The sequence below is a fragment of the Sphaeramia orbicularis genome, chromosome 7 (assembly GCF_902148855.1).
Source record: "Sphaeramia orbicularis chromosome 7, fSphaOr1.1, whole genome shotgun sequence".
In the NCBI taxonomy this organism is placed as follows: domain Eukaryota; kingdom Metazoa; phylum Chordata; class Actinopteri; order Kurtiformes; family Apogonidae; genus Sphaeramia; species Sphaeramia orbicularis.
In genome coordinates, this window is record NC_043963.1 from 22,702,656 (window position 1) to 22,726,561 (window position 23,906).

Here is a 23,906-nt window from a genome sequence, read left to right on the forward strand (position 1 = left end):
GTTTTGAGGGTCAGGCTGGAGCACGGTGTGAATTCTTGATTTCAATATTAGGGCCAATCGGTGGTGGATTGGTGGGTCATGCACAGGAAAGTGCGATCTGATGTCTTTTAAATTGCAAATGACTTTCCTTCTCAAATGAATGCAACATCTCAACTCCATCATTAAGTGCACAGTTTTTGTACAGTCCTCATATGGTATTGAAATTCAGAACTCTTAAGTGGGAAATAATAGAGGGAATGTCTTTGATGGTTCACTCACTGTCAGCGCTGTGACACCTCCTGCTGTTAAATGCTCTGTAGGACTACATGAAGATACATGGGTTTCCATGGTGTTGTATCAGAACTGCTGCTTTCATGTCTGAGTGGTTTGTTAATGTCTGACTAGTGATGTGTTCTTAAGTCCTATACTTTAGTAGCAGTACTTGAGCTCCTGGTGTTCTCGTAAAAAAAAAGTCTATTTAGAGTATACGTCAATTCCATTAAGTCAGCATCAACAATTTCAGTGTGACACAAAAACAAAGAGGATTTTGAAAGTCATTTTTGTAGAAATAATGAATGTTTTACCTGAAAAGTGAGGATATTTTCTAAGAATCTTATCATCAGTTATGGACCTGATGTTAAAGTGGCACTTGAAAGGCTTTTAGTGCCCTCACTACAACTGCTGCCAAGTAAGTGTATAATGGACTTACGGTCTGATTACACTGTATATGTTTATGTTTATGCATTTGGCAGATGCTTTTTTCCAAAGCGACTTACAGGGGAAAACCAATCAAATCACTCAATCAATCAAATTTTATTTACATAGCGCCAGATCACAACAAAAAAGTTCTCTTATGACACTTTATATATAGAGTTGGTCAAAACCAGACTCTAAGCCATTTTACAGAAACCCAACAGAATCTATATCTGATATTTGGTTCAGGTTCCTTCATAAACCAACCAGTGTCTGCACACTCCTGAAAAAAAAAAGTATCTGTGGGTTTGCTGCTGCATACTAATGTAATGGTAATGCCAAGGTCTCAATGCAGTGTTAAATAATACATCAGAGATTTCTTGGCATAATGTCAGAAGGTAAAAAAAAATGGTATTTTTGTGAATAATACAGAATGATTGGAAAGTACAAAGCACATTGTTATGTTCAGACTCTCATAAGACAGCCTCCTCTGGAGACGTTGACTCAGCCACATTGGCCTGAAATTGAATCGTGCTGGGGCATTTTCCCCCAGCCTCGTGTGTCTCCATTTTGGTTTTTCAATTATGTAACTAAAATGCCTTAAATGCTTCTCTAAACGGGGTCTCATACTTTCACATTATTTCACATGCATTAAATGAAAAATGTAAGCCTGACATTGTGGATAAGTATTAACAACAAAGCCTGCACTTACATGCTCAGTAATAAACTGAATTAATAATTGACTCCACACGATGCAAAGAAATCATTCCCAATTAAAACTGACCAATGTTAATGTTCACACTGACCATATTTTCTGAATATATCAGTGTATAGCCAGGTCAAATTAAAGCACCCAGGAGGATACGGCATCAGATTTCCACGGCCATTCATGCTTTAGAATATTGAATGAGTGAGATTTCCTTCAAAGGTAGACAACCCCCTCTCCTGGTCAAAGTCTCCATCTTCCAATAACTGAAAACATAAAATCATCACAGGCTTTCTACTTATGATTTTATTTGCCATGACATTAACACCACTTCAAATTTTCTCAAGTCAATGGTCAACAATCAATAGCCGTTATATATTGTACATGTCGCTGCTGAATGTGGTGTTTTTTAATGAGTTTTACATGTTCAGTCAGCCTGTGGCAGCACATCTGTAGAGCCTTAACACCTGCTCCACATTTCTACATTAGCAGACACCCAGAACAAAGTCAAAAATAACAGGACAGGGTCAGCGCGCTCCCTCTCCAAAACAAGGAGGCGACCTGTCAGAGAAGTGATACAATTACAGAGAAAAGTTGCCACCTTTCTTTGGGCCTTGTCTATGCCGCACAAAACACAGCTTTAAATAAACCATATGTTCTGCCAATGTTAAATACCAAAGAATGATATTTAAAAAGGACAAAGCAGACAGCAGACAAGAACAATCTGCACATTTCCAAATCGAATGTAAAGAGTTATGAAAAGATATGATTATCAATATGCGTAAGTGTCTGAGGACAGATCTCATTTTGTCTCAAGATGAAAGAAGAGATTTCATTTTCTCTATAAAAATGAGTTACAGGTTCCAAATCTGATTTAAACATTCTGCGGGAAATGGAATTAAGTGATTCAGCAGAGATCCCTTATTATTTATCACTCTGCAGAAATGAAAAAATATAGAGATAGTGCAAAATGAAAAGATATTACCCCTTTGAAGCCTAAACAGACAGCTTTTGCATACCATAATAGTACAATACTGACTGTTTATTGTAGTTCTTTTTTCTTTTTAAAATACAACACCCATACTAACTATTGTAAAGGGGAACCACCCTGTCTATCACTGCCCTGCAGATGGGACATTTCTTTGGCCCTGGTAAAGCCTCATAGCACTGAGTACAGGCACAAACATGACCACATTCTAGAAACACACAGGACCGTTCCCGGCTCAGACAGACTGTACAGCTGGTCGGGGACACGGCAGTTTCTTCTATATTGAGTTCACGCATACGTTTCCTCTGCTGCTCTTTGAACTCCTCAAGCATGCTCCTCTCCTTCTTGCTCTGCCTGTGGTGCACGTATCGCTTCCACAGGATGAAGAGAAGTGTGGAACAGGCAGCAAAACCGAAGACAATAGTCAAAATCCTCCACAGTCTCACACTACTCTCCTGCTTCCCCAGAAGGGATTCGTAGTCCAGTCGGCTGAGAAAAAAACAAAAGCCCTGCTTGGGAGGTTGGAGTTTGATCAGGTTGTTATCTAGAACCAGCTCTCCAACTCCTGTGATGTTCTCTCCCAAACGCAGCATTTCCTCCGTTTCGTGAATGCCCTTGGGGCGCTCTCCGCTGATGAAGTGGCCAATAACATTGGACAGTGATTGGACTGTGGGATGAAAGTTCTCGTATGTGGTTTCTAAGTCCAACTCTGCAGCATCTAGTGGGCGTATAACACGCACAGTGGCAGTAATGTCTTCATCATGGGACCCAAGGGCAAAGGGAACAGTGTTGGTGCGTTGGTGGATGACTTTCTCCGTGTCATTCCTATTAAATATAAATTCCATTTGTTAAACTGTGCCACTTCAATGTAATAGGTCCAAAACTTCATCCTGCTGTAAAAGATATTCCAACTTTATAATGTTTTCAGTATGAATTTTGCTGATCTTACCAGAGATGAGTGGTGCGATTCCACACCATCTTTTTCTCTTTCAGGGTCAGCCTTTCAATTACTCCTTTGCAGTTGTCAACAAACTGGCTGTTCAGCGTTTCCTTCACAGATCTCACAACACCTGCAGAGTGCAATGAATAAGCAACAGCACACATACTGGTTTATTTACTTTACAAACACAGTAACTTTTATTCTTGTATATTCTTTCAAGGTGGTCTAACATACCTTCTATGACAGCATATGGTACACATCTTCCTGGGGTTTCAGAGAGGATGCTCTTCAGATCCTGGTCAATGGATATTTTCTTGGCGTCCTGTGAAAACAACTTCAATGAAACAGGTTTGTTCCACCTACAACAGATTCACATGATAAAGAAAGCTGCTGTCTGACCTTTAATCTGGCAACAGTTGTGGCTCTGCTCTTGTAAATTGAATAAAATATTGCTGTTAGAGCTGAGCTGGTGGCTAACACCACGATCTGTGCAGTGGAGGGTTTTCCACTGGAGTCCATCCTGTGATCAGCTCTGAAAAACAAAAAGCGACATATGCAAAAAGCGAAAACAAAAGTGACAAGTTACACTTAAGTGGGAGTAATCCGTCAGTTACTGCTGATGTTTACTGTTATTTCAAAAAATATATACATGACAACACTAGCTGCAGACAAACTCTGAACTGGGGTGGCTGTGAAGAAATGTGACAGCTTTGAAAAAAAGACATGAATTAAACTTTAATAATATAAAAACAAAAGATAGCTACACATTGCTAAATTAACAGGACCTTCATTCTTATGGACAGCCATCGGGTACAGATGTATTTCACATGATATGACCTTATTAGTCAACAGCTACTATTATAAAGGTGTGGTCATCATTTAGCTTCAAAATAGAGCCTCAAATATAACTAAATAAGAGTTAAATTTCCGAGCAAACTAACTAGCTCCGTGTACCTCATCACTTCCTGACTAGCTCGGTTAGCTTAATTAGCTAGCTAGCTGCTTGCTAGCTGTCCTTTAGCTAGTAAGTTTTAACCACAAAACATACTGAAGCTAAACCAATGTGTCACAAAACTCTGTAACCTGTATCCTTTTGTACTGACCACTCTGACAAGGTTCGTCAAACCGGTATAAACAGTCGTTCGTCTGTCAACTAACCTTTGACAACAGCTGCGGATACTCAGCTCAAACCATAAACACCAGGAAAACACAGAGCTGCAATTTCCCTCTCTGCCATCAGGTGTCAGTATTGAACAATTTATAGGAACAATACATGACTGTGAAGACAACATGTACAGTGAAAATATGCATATAACAATGTAAATGGAACTATCTACTCTCTATATTGGAATAATTACAATAAAACAACAATAACAGCAGAATTATGAAGCCATACTGTATATATTTAGGCTTCTGACTACAACACATGGACTAAAGACAGAGCATTATATTGGTTCATCCATTTATCCATAAGTTGATTCTGACCATTTGAAAATACTTTAACCACACATGTAGCTACAACCTGTTGTCCTCATTATTCAGCAAATGTCTCATAATAGTCCTTTGACAGTAAATCCCCTATAAAGCCTCATACACAGTTTAGTACTGAACTGGGACAGCGTCACAATAAGCAGTAGTTACAGTGTTTTCACAGAGGACGGTGAACTTTACAAAGCACAGGCTGTGTTTTGTGTGCACGCTCAGCTGCACTCCACCTCTTATTATTCACATGTCTGAATGTCCTCTATATAAAAGGCTGCTTTTACACAGAGGACGTTTTCTCAATATGCATAATGGCAATAGCTCAAAAGGTTTCATTTGTTGTCTCCTACCACTTATAAAATTAGCACACAAAGTGAAAAACATTTTGATCACAGTTTCTAAAACGCAATGTTACTATTGTGCAGTATGTATTAACTCATACTGAAAAATGTCAGAGAATACATAAAATACATATTTGTTTGAAAATCTAAAAAGTACATTTCAAAACCCAATTCCTGAAAAGTAAAATTTTCTGAAATTCTATCAAAAGTGAAATCTCTTATTTGTTATTTCATTTGTAGCTTTTATTTGACTGACAAAAGAACAAAGAAAAGATTTTCAGTGTTTTCATCGACAAGCTGAAGTGTATTTTGTAGATATAACCCAGTTTAGATTTTGATGCCCTCAACACACTCAGAAAAAGTGGTGACAAATACTACGTTTGTAGAATATTCAGGTGACAGTATTCTAGAAGATGCTATAAGGAGCAGGTAATAGGTGAAGCACTGAAGACAAACATCATGACAGAAGTCAGTCATCTCAGTATGAATATTTGTCATTGCAAATTGCAACAAATTTAGGTCTTTTACCATCAATACTACGTATTATTGTGAGAAGATTGAGGTGGTCCAGGTTCATTTCAGTGAGTGATCAAACAGTTTTGATGTCTATACAGTCGCATGTGCTCTGGAGTATTTTGGAAAACAGTATCCTCAATCTGTGTTACTCATATAAGGAGGAAGTCCTATATAAAATGTGTATAAATGCTGCTGAGCGTTGCTCCTTCTCGAGGGGCCTTGGGGTTGGTTTGGGCATGGGGGAAAAATTATATAAAAGGTAATGTATAATGTATGCACTGTAATTCCACTTCTTTGTATCTTTGTATGTACTGTTACATTGCTCAAAAAAGCTAAATAAAAAACAACAACAAACAAAAAAAACAAAACATCATAACATTTAAGAAGATGTAAAAAAAACAACAACTATTTTCTAGAAATACAGAAACAATGAACAGGAGCATAACAGTATGGTTATTGATCATACGTAATCCTTTGTTCTCTTTTTCTGTAATTTAATGACTGACCTATTCTTTACATGGACTGTATACATTAGCTGATAAACCAAGTCATGTAAAATTAGGGTAGGACAATATAAGCTTGACTTCTTCCTACTTCTTTTTGGATGTAAAGTATTGTTAAAGAGTCACTGTAAAAAATTAAAAAAAAAATAAAAATAAATGCTGCTGAGCTCTGGATCTGTGAACCAAAAGTGTTGTGCTCTGGCAAGTCCATATTTCTCAGGAAAAACAGATGCCACCATCTATGAGCCACAGATCAAAAAGACCATCCAGACCATTATCAGTGAAAGCTGCAACATTTGTGATGGTCTGGAGCTGCACCAGTGCCCACACAGCTGACCTGCATATGTATGAGGGTAACATCAATGAGGAATACAAAAATGTATAGGAACATATGCTGCCATCAGACTGACATATTTCCCCAGGAAGTCCATATTTATTTCAGGGAAAACATATGAACATCATGAAGAGGAGAACCAGACCATAGCCTGTTGAGCAGCTTAACTGTTGCAAACAGCAAGAATGGACAGAGAGTTGTACAACAATTAGCATCCTCAGCTCGAAAATTACTTCAGCATTACTTTATAACACTGAAAACACTGAGCAGCCATAATATTCTGACCACTGACAGGAGAAATGTTAATAATAATGATTATTTCTTTACAGTGGTTTGTTTCACTGGGTTGGAGATATTAGGCAGAAAGTAAATATTTAGTCATCGAAGCTGATGTGTTGGAAGCAGAAAAATGAGCAACAAAAGGAGCTGAGTGACTTTGACCAGGTCCATATTGTAACAGGGATGACTGGGTCAGAGCAGATCCACATCTGCAGGTCTTATTGGGTGTTAGTACTGACCAATGGACTAAGGAAGGACATCCCAATATCAGCACTGTTGATCATCTGTGGGATGTGTTGGACGAATAAATCTGATCCATGGAGGTCCACCTCTACTTCCAGGACTTCAGGGATCTGCTGGAACGTCTCAGTCCAGATACCACAGCAGAGCTTCAGAGGTCTGATGGAGTCTAGTCCTCGGGTCAGAGTGGGGTCAGTGTTTTTGTGGAAAAAGTAGAACCTACACAATATTAGATGATAATGTTCTGATCCCATAGATGCCCAGTTGGTTGAGATGCAGTTGTTCTTGAGATACTTTTTGCAGGTACAAACCACTTTACACTGGAAATGAACAACATGATCTGGAGATGCTGATCATCACAATTTCTCTCTTGTTGAAGTTGGTCAGATCCCTACTCTTGTCCATTTTCTGCTGTTTTCAACACATCAGCTTTGAGGGGTAAATGTTCACTTGCTGCCTAATATATCCAATCTACTGACAGGTCCCATTGTAATGAGATAAACCAAATTATGACCTCTTCACCTGTCACTGGCTGTAATATTATGGCTGATGGGTGTATATAACTGTATGATGAACTAGTGACACATCAAGGTTGTACTCCACCTTTCCCTATCTATGGCTGAGATACGCTCCAGCCTCTCTGTGACCCTCCAGAGGATGAAACACGTGGAGAAATAAATGACTGAATCACCATTCATTCATTTTCTGAACCCACTTTATCCTCACTAGGGTCATGGGGCTCGCTGGAACCTATTCCAGCTACTTATAGGCAAAGGCGGGGTACACCTTGAGATGTCGCCACTTCATCGCAGGGCTGACGTATAGAGACAAACACTCTCACAGTCACACCTATGGGCAATTTAGATTAACCAATTAATCTAACAGTGCATGTGTTTGGATGGTGGGAGGAAGCCAGAGTACCTGGAGAGAACCCACACAGACATGGGGAGAACATGCAAACTCCACACAGAAAGCCCCCCCCCCCCCCATTGACTGGTGTTGGAATCAAACCCAGGACCTTCTTGCTGTGAGGCACAAGTGCTATCCACTGCACCACTGTGTTGACCCATCATTATTTTTAACACCAAAATCCAAAAAAATAAAAAAAAATTTAAAAAATGGTCAGTGAAAACCTTAAAAATATTTTCTTTGACTTCTATCGACTTCCCTCAGTAAATTAAAACTTAAAACAAATTCATCACAGACTGACAATTCTATCATTCTTTTGTTTGTTTGGTTTTTTTTTTTAATTCCTCTATTTTTCTGGGAAAAAGTGTCCAAAGCGTTTGCTTTCTGAGACACCAAAAACAAACTCTAAGAAATATATCATGCTAATGATGCAATTATGGTAAATATGCACTGGAACAGGTCCATTAAAATCAGGTTTAAAATGATTCATCACCTGGATTCATTTTAATACATTCAGTGACTCATACTCTTTTTTGATGTATGACACCAACCAGTGTCTTAATTTGACTTAATCCAAATGTAAGCACAAGATCTCAAATTATCAAATCATTGTCTAGTCAAAGTGTCATGATTTAACCCGTAAATATCCAAACAACCACAGGAGACCAAATTATCTACTGATCTACACTGTTTAACCACTGTTCGTCCACTAATCCTATCAATCCATGTAAATAATTGGTGTAAAATACAGTTTGTCATCTTTTCATGGTCATCAGATATGACCCATTTGGACGTTCAGAGGCTCCGTAGTTACCGTGGAAACACTGTGATCTTCTAAAACACTGATTCACTGTTAAAACCCATGGAGTTTGATAAATGACAGTGGATGGAGACACTGGGTTTATTTCAGTTAATGATAGATTTTGCAAAAAAAAAAAAAAAAAAAATCACTTTTTATTCAGTTTTTTTCTGCTTTTGATTTAATATCCTTCAACTTTAATCTGAGCTTTGACGAACATCTACATAATCAGTGAAGTAAATATAGGAAAACAGATGATTTTCACTGAAAAAAATGCAAAATGCAGAGGATAATGTTATAATAAAATGATGATAAATCATTTAGGAAAGGTTTAATAGAGAGAAAAATTAATTTGGGAACTGACACAAAAGTCATACTGGGTCTTTATGGGTTAATAAACCTCTTTAATCACTTGTTTGGGTTTAGATTAATTCATCTGTCGTACCAAACTCATATAAACTCATAATTTTACATTTACAGCAATATAATGGGAATTGTATGTGCATAGTCATATTGTAAATACAGTCATTGTGAAAGTTACAGTCTGCCACAAAATACTGGTGAAGAAACTGTGATTTGTATGCAGAGTTGGTTAAACCATGAGCTGGGAAGGTCATCTCAGGGCAAGACAGTCTCAATTGCCTCCAGGTGGGCCATGGGCGCTCCCTCATATTTCTGTGGGTTATAGCCTTTGCATTTATTTTATTCTGTCTTTGTGCGGTATATGTTTACTGACGCGAGAAAGAAACATAGAAGTTATAAGTAGTAAACAAACAGGCACATAAATACGTGAGATGAAAATAAGCAGGGAACATGTTTCACACTGAGTCTTTTTAAAATCACCTCTAAGAAATGGTAAATAAATCACATACCGGTAATATGGTTCCTCTGTCACCCTGTTGTTGATGATATATAGTATAAAGGCTTTATAATGGAAATAATAATGTGAGCCCATCCAGATGCTCAAAACAACGCTTTGACTGCTTTCATTCCCTTTTAGATGCTTTAAAAATTCAGTAGTACATAATTTTTAAAGTACCAATGAGCTATAAAACAAATAACCAGTCCATTAGCCAGGTTCAGTTGATGTTTTTAGTGTAAATAGAACTGCTCTACGCTGACTATTATTGTTTTTATGGTATTTTTGGAGCACTACACAACACATTAAATGCCTTTTGTTGGCCACTTAATGCCTGTTTTGATTCCAGACTTCATCCTTATACTGACTTCAGAGTCTTTTTTTTTTTTTTTGAGAACAGTCAGTCTGAAGCTTGCATGCATCCACTTTTGGCTTACAGTGATTTGTGTCATTTCAGTTGTGTTTTTGCCGTTTCAGCAAACTTCAGGAACTTGCTTTGGTGAGTTGTGCAAGAAGGTATTAACCTGATGTTTTTCAATTCAAATGGGGTCACTTGAATTTTCTAGTAATTGATAAAACAAAAAAAAAACAAACTTACTAATAAAACATATATGGTGAGTTGAGACAGACAATCACAATACATAAAACACATGACAAACTGTGAAGCTGAAACTGAAGTACTGTGGTACTGTTTATCTTTCAAATGTTCAGTGTGGTCGGTTTCTGATGCTGCAGCTCTTTCATAATTCATAGTTTGCGTTATTGTTTGTTCAGTATTAATTGTCAGTCTTGTAAATACGAGCTGGACTGACTGTACATATCCTGACCAAGGAAAATCAAATTCTCACTTTGTGCAGTAATCTACACCTGGCTTTTTTGCCTCCGTCCATAATAATATATATATATAGCCTAAATGCCACCTAAAGTTAACGTTTATTTGCAACATTGTATAGCAAACTATTATATGATCACAAACAAATTAATTTTAGCCAAAAAAATAAATAAAAAAATCTGTTTTGAATGTCTGGGGTCACCAGAAATTTGTGATGTGTGGAGTCACAGGCCAAAAAAGTATGGGAACCACTGTATTAACCCATAAAGACCCAAACAGCCACTAGCAACCAAAAGCATCTACCGATCAAACATGTTCAATACCTGTTGATCCACTAACCCTATCACTACATGTAAATAATTCTTTTAAAATGCAGTTTTTCAGCTTTTCAACAGCATCTTATGTGTCTTTTTTGGACGTTCAGAGCCTCCGTAATGAACGTGGAAACGCTGTCATCTTCTACAACGTTGATTCACCAGTAAAACCCATGGAATTTGATTGGTTTATGTTTAGTTAATGGCATATTTTACGGAAAAAAGTCATTTTTCTTCACTTTTCTCTGTTTCTGATATAATAACCCTTAAGTTTAATCTGAGCTTTTATGAACATCTACATGATTAGTTCATTAAATATGTGAAAATACATGATTCTCACTGAAAAAATGCAAAATACAGAGGATAATATTACAATAAATTATAATAAAAGGTTAACTCTACAGACAAATTCATTTAGGACCAGTCACAAAAGTAGCACTGGGTCTTTATGGGTTAAATTATGTGCATAAACCCCCCCAAAAATCTGTACCTCCAATTATTTTTATTCACTAGTTGCAGAATATTTCATGCTACTGAGTTCTGTTTACAAAGAATCCAACTGAATTACAACTTTTGCATCAAAAACTTATAATGTACCAAGAATAGCTGCCACAGAAAACTCCTGCGGCTAAATCGCTCTGACATATTCAACCTGACACGTGAATGATTAGCCTACAAGAATCTGACGCTGGCTACTGAGAGAAAAAGGTGCAACCTTGTTTTCTACCCCAACGAAATAACAGAATTGTCCTCGGGGCTACAATTCAACATTAGTCACCTTGTTTTCTCTCCCTCATGGAACCACTGCCCCCCTCCCCGCCCACATCGACTACCCATTTCCTTTCTGCTTTACTTTTGTCAGACACATAATGACTTCAGTTCGACCGCCACACGTTCACGTGGTTCACAGACAGACAGAAATAGGGACAGCAGATGGAGACAGCAGCTTTACGGGAGGAGCACGAGAGGTGAGGAGAACATCATATGTGTCCTCTTGATGCTGAACTGTCAGAAGAATGACAGCTGGGGTGTTTTTTTTAATAACTGGGCACATTAGGTACACATTGTATAGTGTCTGCGTATGTCCATGTCGTCAATCTGATTATATGTAAGGGACTCAAACACAGAAAATTTGATCACATTCTGACCATAAATAATGTCTCTAAACCACCAGGGTTCTTAAACTCAGGCTCATAGTTTCCTATGATTCCTAGTGATTTGACATTATTTACGATAATTAACACCAATATGAATGTTTTTACCATAAAAAACTTCAAATTAATAAGAATGGGAAGTCCTGTAAACTGTAGGTGTGATGTGCACCAGTATTTTTTGTCCATATTGTGTAGTCATCTTGGACAATGTACAGATTACCATAAATATCGACCTCAAATATCGGCTGTAGATATCAGACCAAATTTAAAAAAAAACAGCATCAGCCTTAGAAAAACCCATATCGGTCAACCTCTGTTTTCTATCTATCTATCTATCTATCTATCTATCTATCTATCTATCTATCTATCTATCTATCTATCTATCTATCTATCCATATATATATATATATATATATATATATATATATATATATCAGTATTTTCCTACCAGGCCCCATGGTCGTGGAATAATCTTCAAAAAACTGTAAGACTGCATACATTCATTTCTATTAATGATTTTAAAAGTATCATGGAGAACGCAGTGAAGGAAGAATGTCACTGTTTTTCTTGATGCCATTATGGTTGAATAGTTGTTATTGTGTTTTATTGTTCACTGTGTATATTTATATGCATATGTGTATATTGTTCATATATGTGTTTTATGTTGTTTGGACTTTGTATGGCTGCTACCTTGGCCAAGTCTCTCTTGCAAAAGAGATTCCTAATCTCAATGGGACTTCCTGGTTAAATAAAGGTAAAATAAATAAACTAGAAAAGCACTCAGAGACCTCAGACCTCCGCTAAGGCAGATCAGTCCCCCCCCCCCCGATCATCACCAAAATTTAATCATTTGTTCCTTGTGCCAGTATCAACATTTCCTGAAATTTTCATCCAAATCCGTCCATAACTTTTTGAGTTATCTTGCACACGGACAAACAGACAGACAAACCGACACCAGCAAAAACAGAACCTCCGTGGCGGAGGTAAAAATGCAGCTGCAGAAAAAATTATTAGACAACCCTTGTTTTCTTCAATTTCTTGTTCATTTTAATGCCTGGTGCAACTAAAGGTAATTTGTTTGGACAAATATAATGATAACAACAAAAATAGCTCATAAGAGTTTCATTTCAGAGCTGATATCTAACCATTTTCTTGATAATAACCATCAATAGCTTTGGCATTGTACTGACAAAAACAATGCTTTTAGGCATTCCATGTTTTCTTTCCTGTCTGTTTTAGTCACATGATACACACAGGAGTTACTATTTGATTGCATAACCGTTCTTTTTGATGACTTTTGATGGTCTAATCATTTTTTTCGCGACTGTCTATCTATACCAACAGTAACACCTGCTAAAATAAGTCAAAATATGCGCAACTAACCAAGGTCATCAGCCAAATGATCTAATTCACCTTCATTTTGCAAACTTTAGGGGAAAAGCCACAATATAATTTTTTGCCTGTCAACTATCGTCTGAAAAAAGGATCAGTTTTTACATAATTATGGTTTTCATACCTCATTATACTCAGTCACGGCTGCGCTTCAAAACAGCACTTACCACATCATACATAATACCTTAAGCTGTATATGATGCACTAATTGGCTCTTATTTATCTTTGACCTCACACGGAAACGGATATATCACCTACTGCTATGCAGCACTTTCCCCATGGTATAATACAGGAGTAAATGAGAGGGAGTTAGCCTGGAGGTCTCTTGTGACTGTATTTTCTCCTGATTAAAGGATGAAATGAGACTCCTGCATCTAATATCCTGCACTCTCCCTGTTCATTAACCTATGACTCACTTGAACAGCATTATGTATCCAGTCAAGCCTATACTGATAGTATGAGAATGAGATAATATTGATTTACATCCCTTGAGGCACGTGCATTGCCTTTTTGTAAACAAAGAAAAGAAAAGTGTTTGATGCTACTGTTTTCTGCTCCACTTCACGTTTTTGTTTTTTTGTTTTTTTTTTCCTCTTCTCTATATAAAGGTTGTTGGCATGTTAATTACGGTTGCAATCTGATATATGAGAAACACAGATTCCCTTTCTATCATTATCACTTTTCACTTGTTCTTTCCCATGTTCAGGGCTGCCTCGCTGCTGCCGTCACGTACAGCCATAAATCAGCCGGCTAAGAGCTGGGACCGTCTCTGCCATGCCCCTCTCATTGATTACACTGCACTGGATAAGTGTAGTGTGATGAAGAGAGAGCCCAATTCAATTTGGCTGCCCTGCAAGACAGAAATATGTACCTTATACTGACCTGGATGAAAGGATGTCTTCAGGAACAAGGTACAGGAACTTGGGATAAGGACAAAAAAATTTAAGGTGTGGAGGAAGGGGTGTCACTTTGGTAAAGGGAATTGCTTTTTGCTGATAACATCCTGCACTCTGGGTTGAACTGATAACAGATCTGCATGTGAAATACTTCAAGAGAGGGAGGAGAGGAGAGTTAGTTTTACAGGAAATGAGGACAAATAAGGAGTCAACACTGGAGGTGGAAAAGCGTTTGTGCCTTTAAAATCGGGAGAACTATTTTTCATACTTTCACATGTTTCTAGAGGAGACTTAATGATGATGCAGTTGTATATTTTCTGCATGTTTTTCATCCACATTAGTTCCAAAGAACAGCCAGTAATTACAATATCCGCCTTCAGTGAACTCCTCCTGTAGTTCTTTAACCCTTTCATGCATAGTGGTCACTCCAGTGGACAGTTATTCTACAGCTGTTCGCTTGTATATTCATTAGCTTTGTTGTTTTAGTTCCATATCAGCCAACACAGCACCATCCCATATGCTGCAATTCATATCATTACTGTAACTTTACTGTTCTTGATAAACCTGATCTGCACTAACATGTTTGGGTGTAAATCAGTTGCTTGTAATTATTATTAGACTGTAATTAACACTTTTTTTTTTTTTTAACAAAAATGTCGTATTGGTTTTTTTTTTTCGAGTGAGTAATGACTAATATTAGTGTATGTTAAAATGCGAAAAAACATCAGATTAGCTGCATTAAAAATGTTTTTTTTAATAGTTTTCACACAGTATATCAGTAAATACATTTCTTTGCCTCAAATATTAAACTGATCCCCCCTTATCATTATCATACATAACAGTGTAGATCAGTTCTACAGAGTGTGGCGCCCATTTCTGGACTATATTGGACCGGACCTCTCTTCTACTCTATTTAAAGCACTGTTGCGCACTTAAATGATATTTATAAATGTAACTACCATACATTGTAAGTCTGACCTACCACCGTCTGTATTAAGCTATGTGTTTGTATTTTTATTTCCAAAGTAAGAGCTGTCGTGTATGTTTTGTTTTGTGTCTAGTCTTTAGAAGACACTGTTTTGTTGAATGGAAAACAAAAAATTGCAATAAAAACAATGAAAAAAAAAATTAAACAAATGGTGTCCAGGTGAGTGGACATTTTTGTGACTCCATAAAAATAGGTTCATAAAAAAAAAAAAAAAAAAAAGAAATCAATTGCTTTGTTTTTTTAATGCCTAGAGCAGGGGTGTCAAACTCATTTTAGTTCAGGGGCCATATTCAGCTAAATTTGATCTGCAATGTGCCGAACCAGAAAAATAATAACATAATAACCTGTAAATAATGGCAACTCCAAATTTTTGTCTTTGTTTTAGTGTAAAAAAAAAAACCCCATTAAATTATGAAAATACTTACTTTTATAAACTATCCAAAACAAAAAAAACTGAAACTGAAAAAACTGAAATTTAAATTTAAAAACATAAGGAAAATTTAGTGCAATTTTAACAACATTATTCCTCAACTTATCATTTCTCCAATTGCATTATGGATCAGATCTACAAAGACACTAAACACTGAGGAACAGGCAGAAAAAAATATTAAAATTGTGCAAAATTTTCTTTAGACATTTCAGGTTGTTCATATTTGTTCAGGTTTTTCACATTTTAGTGTTACAGGATGGTTTGTAAATGTAAATACTTTCATAATTTAATGTTATTTTTTTGTACTAAAACAAAGAAAAAAAATTAAGTTGTTAATTCTGGATGTTTTTTGGCTTAATTCAAGATTTTTTTTTAATTAATTGAAGTTTTTTTTGGCTTAATTCAAGATTTTTTTTTTTACTTAATTGAAGATTTTTTTTTTTTGACTTAATTCAAGATTTTTTGCTAAATTTGAGATTTTTTTTTGGCTTAATTGAAGATTTTTTTACTTAACTGAAGATGTTTTTTTTGCTTTATTGAAGATTTTTTTTTACTTAATTGATTTGTTTTTTTGGGGGGGGCTTAATTCAATATTTTTTTTGGCTTAATTCAAGATTTTTTTTTACTTAATTGAAGATTTTTTTTTTTGGCTTAATTCAAGATTTTTTTCCTTAATTCAAGCTACTTTTTTTTTTTTTTGCTTAATTCAATTCAAGACTGTGGAATTTTTTGCACTTGGCAAAAACCTCCCAGGGGCCAAACTGGACCCTTTGGCGGGCCGCATTTGGCCCCCGGGCCGCATGTTTGACACCCCTAGCCTAGAGGAATAAAAACATTCAGAAAAAAAAAATCTTGACTAAGGCTCTCATCATTCATGCACGAAAGGGTTAAACAAATGAAACATGAGTTGTCGGGGAAAAAAAGCACAGTATGTCTAAAAATAAAACACCTAAAACTCCAACTGTCTGCAAACAATATCTATCTTCATGAAAAAAATTCCACACTAGCTTCATTAATCTTCTTATGAAGTCTGTGCTGACAGTTGGGTGACTGTCAAAGTTCACTAAAGTTGAGCTCCAGTTTGAAGAACTTGTGCACATTTCTTTACCTTTACCAATAAAATCCATTGGATGCAGCCATTTCTCTGGAGCAAGCTGGTTTAACTGCATCCACAATTTATAGTTGACAAGACTTTACAGCAGAGACAGGCAACGACTACTCTGCCAGGAGGAGATAAAAAAGACCGGACATGTAACAGTGCACAGAGTGGAGACGTTTTGTAATTCCACTGAACAGACCCCTTATGCAGGCTGATAACTCGGATGGCAGATAAGTCAATACTGAATACACACATCCATTTCTGTAAAGGCCAAACCATGATGGATTTTTTCAATTTGGGATATCAGGGCCTGCGTTAATCTTCTATGGTTAGAGATGAGCTATCGTACGTAGCAAAGGTGATTTATGAAACGACAGATGTTTGCATAAAGCCCCTCCATCACGCTGTCTTTGAGAACTCCAGAAGACATCAGCTCATCCTAGATCAGGATGATCATCATTATTAGCCCACTTCTTATTCATCACACATCCAACTTTAACCCATAAAGACGCAAACATTCACCATCCACCATCCACCAAAACCATCTACTGATGTAAATTGTTCAAAACCTGTTGATCCACTAAATGCATCAATCTGTGTAAATAATTGGTGTAAAATCCAGTTTGTCATCTTTTCATGGTCATCAGATATGACCCATTTGGACATTCAGAGGTTCTGTAGTGAACGTGGAAATATGGTAATCGTCTACATCAGGGATGTCAAACTCATTTTAGTTCAGGGGCCACATCCAGCCTAATATGATATAAAGTGGGCCGGAGCAGTAAAGTAATATAAACAATAGGATAAGAACTTTAGAGTGAAAAAAGTAAATTCCGTAAAACAAAAAATACACATAAATATGCTTAGATATCCTACAATACATGCAAAAATACACTTAATTGTGCTCAAAAATCCTACAATACACGCAAAAATACACTTAATTATGCTCAAAAATCCTACAATACACGCAAAAATATATTTAAATATGCTCAAAAATCCTACACAGCATGCAAAAATACACTTAATTATGCTCAAAAATCCTACAATACATGCAAAAATACACTTAAATATGCTTAAATATCCTACAATACATGCAAAAATACACTTAATTATGCTCAAAAATCCTACAATACACGGAAAAATATATTTAAATATGCTCAAAAATCCTACACAACACGCAAAAATACACTTAATTATGCTCAAAAATCCTACAATACATGCAAAAATACACTTAAATATGCTTAAATATCCTACAATACATGCAAAAATACACTTCATTATGCTCAAAAATCCTACAATACATGCAAAAATATACTTAATTATGCTCAAAAATCCTACACAACACACAAAAATACACTTTAATATGCTCAAAAATCCTACACTACACGCAAAAATACACTTAAAATTCCATAATTAAAAGGCTTACATCTACGAATTGTACTTGAACATAACATGAACAAATATGAACCTGAAAATTCTTACGAAAATTAAGTACAATTTTAACAATATTATGCCTTAGTTTATCATTTATACATATGAATCACAACTTACAGATCACACTGGATCTACAAATACACCAAACATTAAATAACAGGGAGAATATTATTAAAATTCTACATACTTCTCTTAAGAGATTTCAGATATTCACTTTTTTTTTTTTTTTTGTAAAAGACTAGTCTGTAAATGTGAACATTTTTGTGTAATTTTACATTTTTTACATTAAAACAAAGAGACAAATTTGCAGTTTTCATTATTTATAGTTTATTGTGATAGTATTTTACTGGTCTGATCCACTTTAGAATTAATTGACTTACAATTATTTTAACATCCTTGATTGTTAATATCTTCAGTGTAGTTTTTGTATTTCACAAATTCATCCCACGGGCTGGATTGAACCCTTTGGCGGGCTGGATTTGGCCCCCGGGCCACATGTTTGACACCTCTGGTCTACATCATTGATCCACCAGTAAAACCCATGGAATCTGATCAATGACAGTGGATGGAGACACTGGGTTCATGTTCAGTTAATGATCGATTATATTGAGAAAAGTCACTGTTTTTTATATAACAACCCTCAACTTTAATCTGAGCTTTTATGAACATCTACATGATCAGTGAATTAAATATAGGAAAATACATAATTTTCACTGAAAAAACACAAAATACAGAGGATAATATTATAATAAATGGTGATAAATAATTGAAGAAAGGTTAAATAGAGAGAGTAATTCATTTAGGGTCTTTATGGGTTAAGAGGAGCAAAAGACTCAATCATTTCTACAAACTTGTGTCTTATACATTTTGCAAACCTTAAATTTGGTAACATATCCTCTGACATAATCTGAGCTTTATGAGGAAGCTTGTTTCAGTCCTACGCCAAATGTGATTTTAAAGAGAGGAAGCAGATAAGATGAGCGAATGCATAAAAGTTCCGAACTCATACTCATTCTTTCTCATTAATAATTGAAATAAATCCCATCTTCACATGAGATACTGCCTCCAAAGCAGTTCCATTTATTTTTCTTGTCACCATTTTCTTTCATTCACAGCACACACCAGGGTCGAGAGAACGACATTTATTTTCCAATGTTGCCACAGTAACTAACTTCCTTTTCACCCGAGTCATTTTCCTCGGAGGAGAAGTTAATCTACACATGACAATTCAGTCTGTGCTTCTTGGCTGTCTCGGTGACAGACACGAATGATACAAATTTGATTCAGTGCATCAGAATTGCCCCTTTTAGAGCAAGCTGGATACTCACACAATTCATATACAAAGCATTTACAATACAGGACAAATGTTTACAAGGTTCTTTCATTTATAAAGACATTTTGCACAGTCATGTCTGAATTATTGTATTGTGTCGAACATATCCTTGACTCTGCTGGTATCTCTGATGAAAACCTGTTAAAAAAGTGGTCCATTTTACTGTGCTGTTCCACATGCAGTTCATATTAAAAGAGTGTCTTAGTGTGTGTTGTGCTAATCACACTTGTAAACCTGTCTCTAAACAGACTACTACAGATTTATGGTTGCTTTTCCTTGTTAGAGCATGTAATAAAACACCTGTAAATACATCAGTCAAAGTACATCAATATTCTGAGCTTGTTCGACACTCTCACCTCTCTGACTTTCTAAATTAGGGGATCCATTTCTGGCAATTTGTGTAATTTTTCCAAAATTGGTTTCCAGCATACAGCTGTTTGGCTGTCGCATTACGTTGTGGGTTTGTGCTTTCATTTTAAGTGGCTGTGACTCATCCCACACAGCCTGAAAACATTGTGTTCAGTCTGTAAAAGAATCACTTTAAGGCGTCAGGGACTCTAAGACAACCTGACCATCTTTTATCCTCACATATAATATAGCAACAAGATCCTCCTATTGATGTACACATTCAGTTAGCATTCCAAACAAGTGGGATTAATTACATCGCATGGAATGTGGTGACTTTTGTTCCAACATTAACAAGAGGTCATATAAGTCCCCTGAGAGGGAATGACTAGGCAAAGTAGCTTCTTCCTCTGGTTTTACAAGGTTTACAAGAGGCGTAAATATAGTGATACCTCAGTGCAAGGCTGGACGGATAAATAATGCTTTGGTCGGGAGCCATTTGGAAGCAAAACAACGAGGCGGGGAGGGGGTTGAGGGTGCCTGAGCGCTGGGCTAAGGCTCCTGCACTGATCAGCGCTGCATGATGCAGACAACAGAAAAGAAAGAGGAGGTGGAGAGGAAGGAGGAGCGAGCAGTGGAACAGACTGGCTGAGGCTCGCAGCTCTCAGTCTCTCTCTGTGCTTCGTAGAGCAGCCTCTTTTTCTCTCTTGCACGCACCGGCTTTCCTACTCTTTTCCAAAACTGACAAGAGCAAACGTAGCGGCAGAGGGGCTGACTCGCTCCAACTCCTCCTGCACAATGCTGCCCTGGAGACGGAATAAGTTTGTTCTGGTGGAAGATGAGGCCAAGAGTAAACCCAAGAGCTTGGGAACTGGACTGACTTACCACTCCATCCTCTCCTCTCTACTGCGCTCCTGTCCTGACTTGCTGCCTGACTGCCCCTTCGACTGGGTGGGCAGTATCTTCCACACCAAACGCCAAAAGGTGGAACTGAACAAAGAGGATCCTGTTTACAATGTGCGCTACCTGGGAAGTGTTGTTACCATTACAGCTAAGGGAGATGGTTGCACGCAGGAGGCGGTGGCCAAAATATGGGCGAGGAGCAACTATGGGGAGCAGAGTGTCAAGATGAGGTTAACGGTGGGGCCACAAGGCATTCGGATGAGCGCTGACAAATCTGGGAAAAAGAAACCCATCCATCTTTACTCTCTGAACAGAATCACTTACTGTGCTGCTGACCCGTGTCGGCCCAAGATCCTGGCCTGGATCTACAGGCACCAGGTCAAGAACATGGCAGTGGTCCTTCGGTGTCACGCTGTTCTGGTCAGTAAGTCGGAGAAGGCCCAGGCCATCGCCCACAGCCTGTACCAGAACGCCACGTCCGCCTTCAGTGAGTTCAAACGGCTGAAGCGTCAGAGTGATTTCCGGCACTGCCAGCAGCAGCTTCTGGGTGAGGAGGCAGTGCCCCTGATGCCACTGAGGAGGCTGTTGAACGGGCAGTGCCACTATAGACCGCCTGCCGACAACCCAGGGAGTACCACCCGCCTCTGCTCCATCACAGAGGAAGAGGAGGAGGAGGAGGAGGTGGAGGAGGAGGGCAACAGTAGCAATGGAAACACAGACGTAAAAGGATCACAGAAGCAAGAGGATGTAGAGAAACACCAAGAGCAGCAGGAGAAACAGAAGGTTTTAACAACAAACACAGACCCGACTCAGTTATTGTCAGAGCTGGACCTTGGGGATATTGCCAGACTGGAGCAGTGCCAAATCAACTTTGTCAGCGACAGCAACAACAACACGTTTACTTTTATCACCTCTCTGGTGTGACTATCGTGCAGTTTCAGTGACTCTGCAACGCTACAGTAACACATTCCTCCATTTGCCCTTGACTGGTACCCCACTCAGGCCCCCCTGTCAATGTAATGTGAAGTGTTTACCAGAAACTTCTCCTACAAGCAGGAGGCAGAGAAACGGCAGATGAGCTTTCTGTGGGAGTAATTTCTCTTCTGACCAGATGGCTCAGACACCGGTTTGCCAGATTGGACTCTAGCAGTTTGGTTAACTGCGTGTTTACAAAGAGGGCTGGTGATGCACAGACTAACGATAGCACAATGACGAACAATGATGTTTTCGAAAAAAAAACCACAAGAGCGCTGACGGTGACATCATGTAGGTCATATATTGATCACAACATGATCCAGGACGTGTTTATTAACCCTCTAGCTCTTATTTTTGTGAGTATTATAAAAGCTGTGTTTGCTAGCAGGGACATTTTTTGGATTGAACTGTAAAATTCTTCAGGGAGGTTCTTTGTAAATTTGTGTAATTTTTTTTCTGATGAGACAATCCTCATTGAAATTGTTCCCAGCTGACCTTTCTGATGCTTACAATCACACGAAGGAGTTTACCGAAGTTTATTACTGTTTTACTAATGATCACAGCCGACTAATGAAAAAGGCTATATTTTAGGAAGCAAGCCATTGAGTCGACGTGTTTATTGCCGCCATTCGTTACGGTCCTTATCATTTATGCATGACATGTCAGCAGTAACCTTTCGCGCTGGGCTTTTGTCTTTTTTCATGGACATCTCTGATCCTTCTGCTTTTAAAATGAACACTGTGATAAATGTGTTAGCAGACAGACGCACACACTCTTCACGCAGCAACGCCTCATTTATGTAATACATTTTTTTCCTACACCTATTGCAGTCTAAACACAAAACAGATCAATCTGTCATTGCCGTGGTCCTTTTTAGCCAAGTTTTGCTATTGCAGTTTTTCCACATGAGCCCTTGCAAAAATGCAGATGAAGTCTAGTAATTTAACACAAAATGTTTTGGATATGACTTCCTGTTGATAATATCTGTGCTCCTGTCTAAAGATGCATTGTGATTATTATGAGATGAATCTATTTAAATATTTATTTTCAAGATATGACTAATAAAAATTACCCTCACTTTCCTTTCTATTTCCTTCTTCAATCTCAAAGGGAGGATATTTCTGTATTCAGTCAGATTATTCAAATGAATCTAACTCTGCATTCCACTGGTGGTGATTTGCATGTTTCAGATATGAAAATTTGTCTAACCTACGCTTCAAAGAGCAAAGAAACAACATATTTACAGTCTGCTTCCTGAGCCATAAATCTTCAATAGGCGCTTTTCTTTTACTTCCTCACATGAAAAGACAGTGTCAACTTCAAATTGGCAGGCGGTCTCATTAATGTGATTTGATACATTTCTGTCGGCCTTGTACTGGCTTCTCAGCCCTTTACTCAGAGTGGGGCGATTAATCAACGGATTGAGTTGTTCAGGAAATGAACATAAAGCACCTTCCTCTGCAGGTCTGCTGTCGGCCTTTGACAAAATCGGCTGATCCAAACACGAGAAACCGGGACTTTGACGCCGCCATCGAGTATTTTACTGTTAACATCAGCCATTTTAGTGATGACAGAGGCTTTAAACTGTGTCACACAACACCAACGCATGATGTTCCAATCAAGCATTTATGTACATATGCTGTATTGGAGATGTGGTTTCCTGCAGTTGGCTGGTCCCCAATCACCATCATTTTTTTTTTTTTTTTTTTTCATTGAATGATTAATTTTTTATGGTTTATATATACCATCACAGTATTGCATTGCATTGCAATAAATGAAAAAATGCTCTTTGAAAATATTAATGTTTGTACTGTTCATAAATTCACTTTGTCTTATATAACATCAAAAGCCAACTGATCAGGAATTCAGCTTTTGAAGAACAGAAGAACAGAAGGTGTTGTGTTTATGTGTCAGAACATAAAATCATTTTGAGTTATTTGCTTTAAATTAAGGAGATTAATTGTTCTGAACAGGTACTTTCAGCCGGAACATGGGATCGATATATTTTTCTCCCTGAAATACATCAGAAGATAGAAAATAAAGGACTCACTGTGTCCTTGCTGCAAATCTAGTGAGGATACCTGCAGAATTTTAAAACATTCCTTGCTTTTATTGTTAGTCTATTACAGGGGTGTCAAACTCATTTTAGTTCAGGGGCCATATGCAGCTAAATTTGATCTGCAGTGGGCCGAACCAGAAAAATAATAACATAATAACCTATAAATAATGACAACTCCAAATTT

The 23,906-nt window shown here is 37.4% G+C and overlaps 2 protein-coding genes across 5 annotated transcripts; one reads left to right on the top strand and one right to left on the bottom strand.

Annotated features, from left to right (window-relative positions):
- Nucleotides 1-1,669: 1,669 nt before the first annotated feature.
- On the bottom strand, nucleotides 1,670-20,537 carry mul1 (mitochondrial E3 ubiquitin protein ligase 1). Of its 4 annotated transcripts, none has more exons than XM_030139084.1 (5): nucleotides 20,532-20,537; nucleotides 3,706-3,836; nucleotides 3,541-3,628; nucleotides 3,316-3,436; nucleotides 1,670-3,191 (listed from the first exon to the last, which is right to left on the bottom strand). In XM_030139084.1, exons 2-5 carry the CDS (start codon nucleotides 3,823-3,825, stop codon nucleotides 2,462-2,464), a joined length of 1,059 nt encoding a protein of 352 aa, XP_029994944.1. In that variant the 5' UTR covers nucleotides 3,826-3,836; nucleotides 20,532-20,537; the 3' UTR covers nucleotides 1,670-2,461. The 4 variants fall into 4 exon arrangements, with proteins under 4 accessions (XP_029994944.1, XP_029994941.1, XP_029994943.1 ...); XM_030139081.1 differs by lacking the exon at nucleotides 20,532-20,537 and adding an exon at nucleotides 4,465-4,535 and having other exon boundaries at nucleotides 3,706-3,838; XM_030139083.1 differs by lacking the exon at nucleotides 20,532-20,537 and adding an exon at nucleotides 4,410-4,429 and having other exon boundaries at nucleotides 3,706-3,838.
- fam43b (family with sequence similarity 43 member B) lies at nucleotides 20,371-22,746 on the top strand. The gene has a single exon (XM_030139085.1). The coding sequence runs from the start codon at nucleotides 20,584-20,586 to the stop codon at nucleotides 21,610-21,612; it is 1,029 nt and encodes a 342-aa protein (XP_029994945.1). The 5' UTR covers nucleotides 20,371-20,583; the 3' UTR covers nucleotides 21,613-22,746.
- The last annotated feature ends 1,160 nt before the right edge of the window (nucleotides 22,747-23,906 follow it).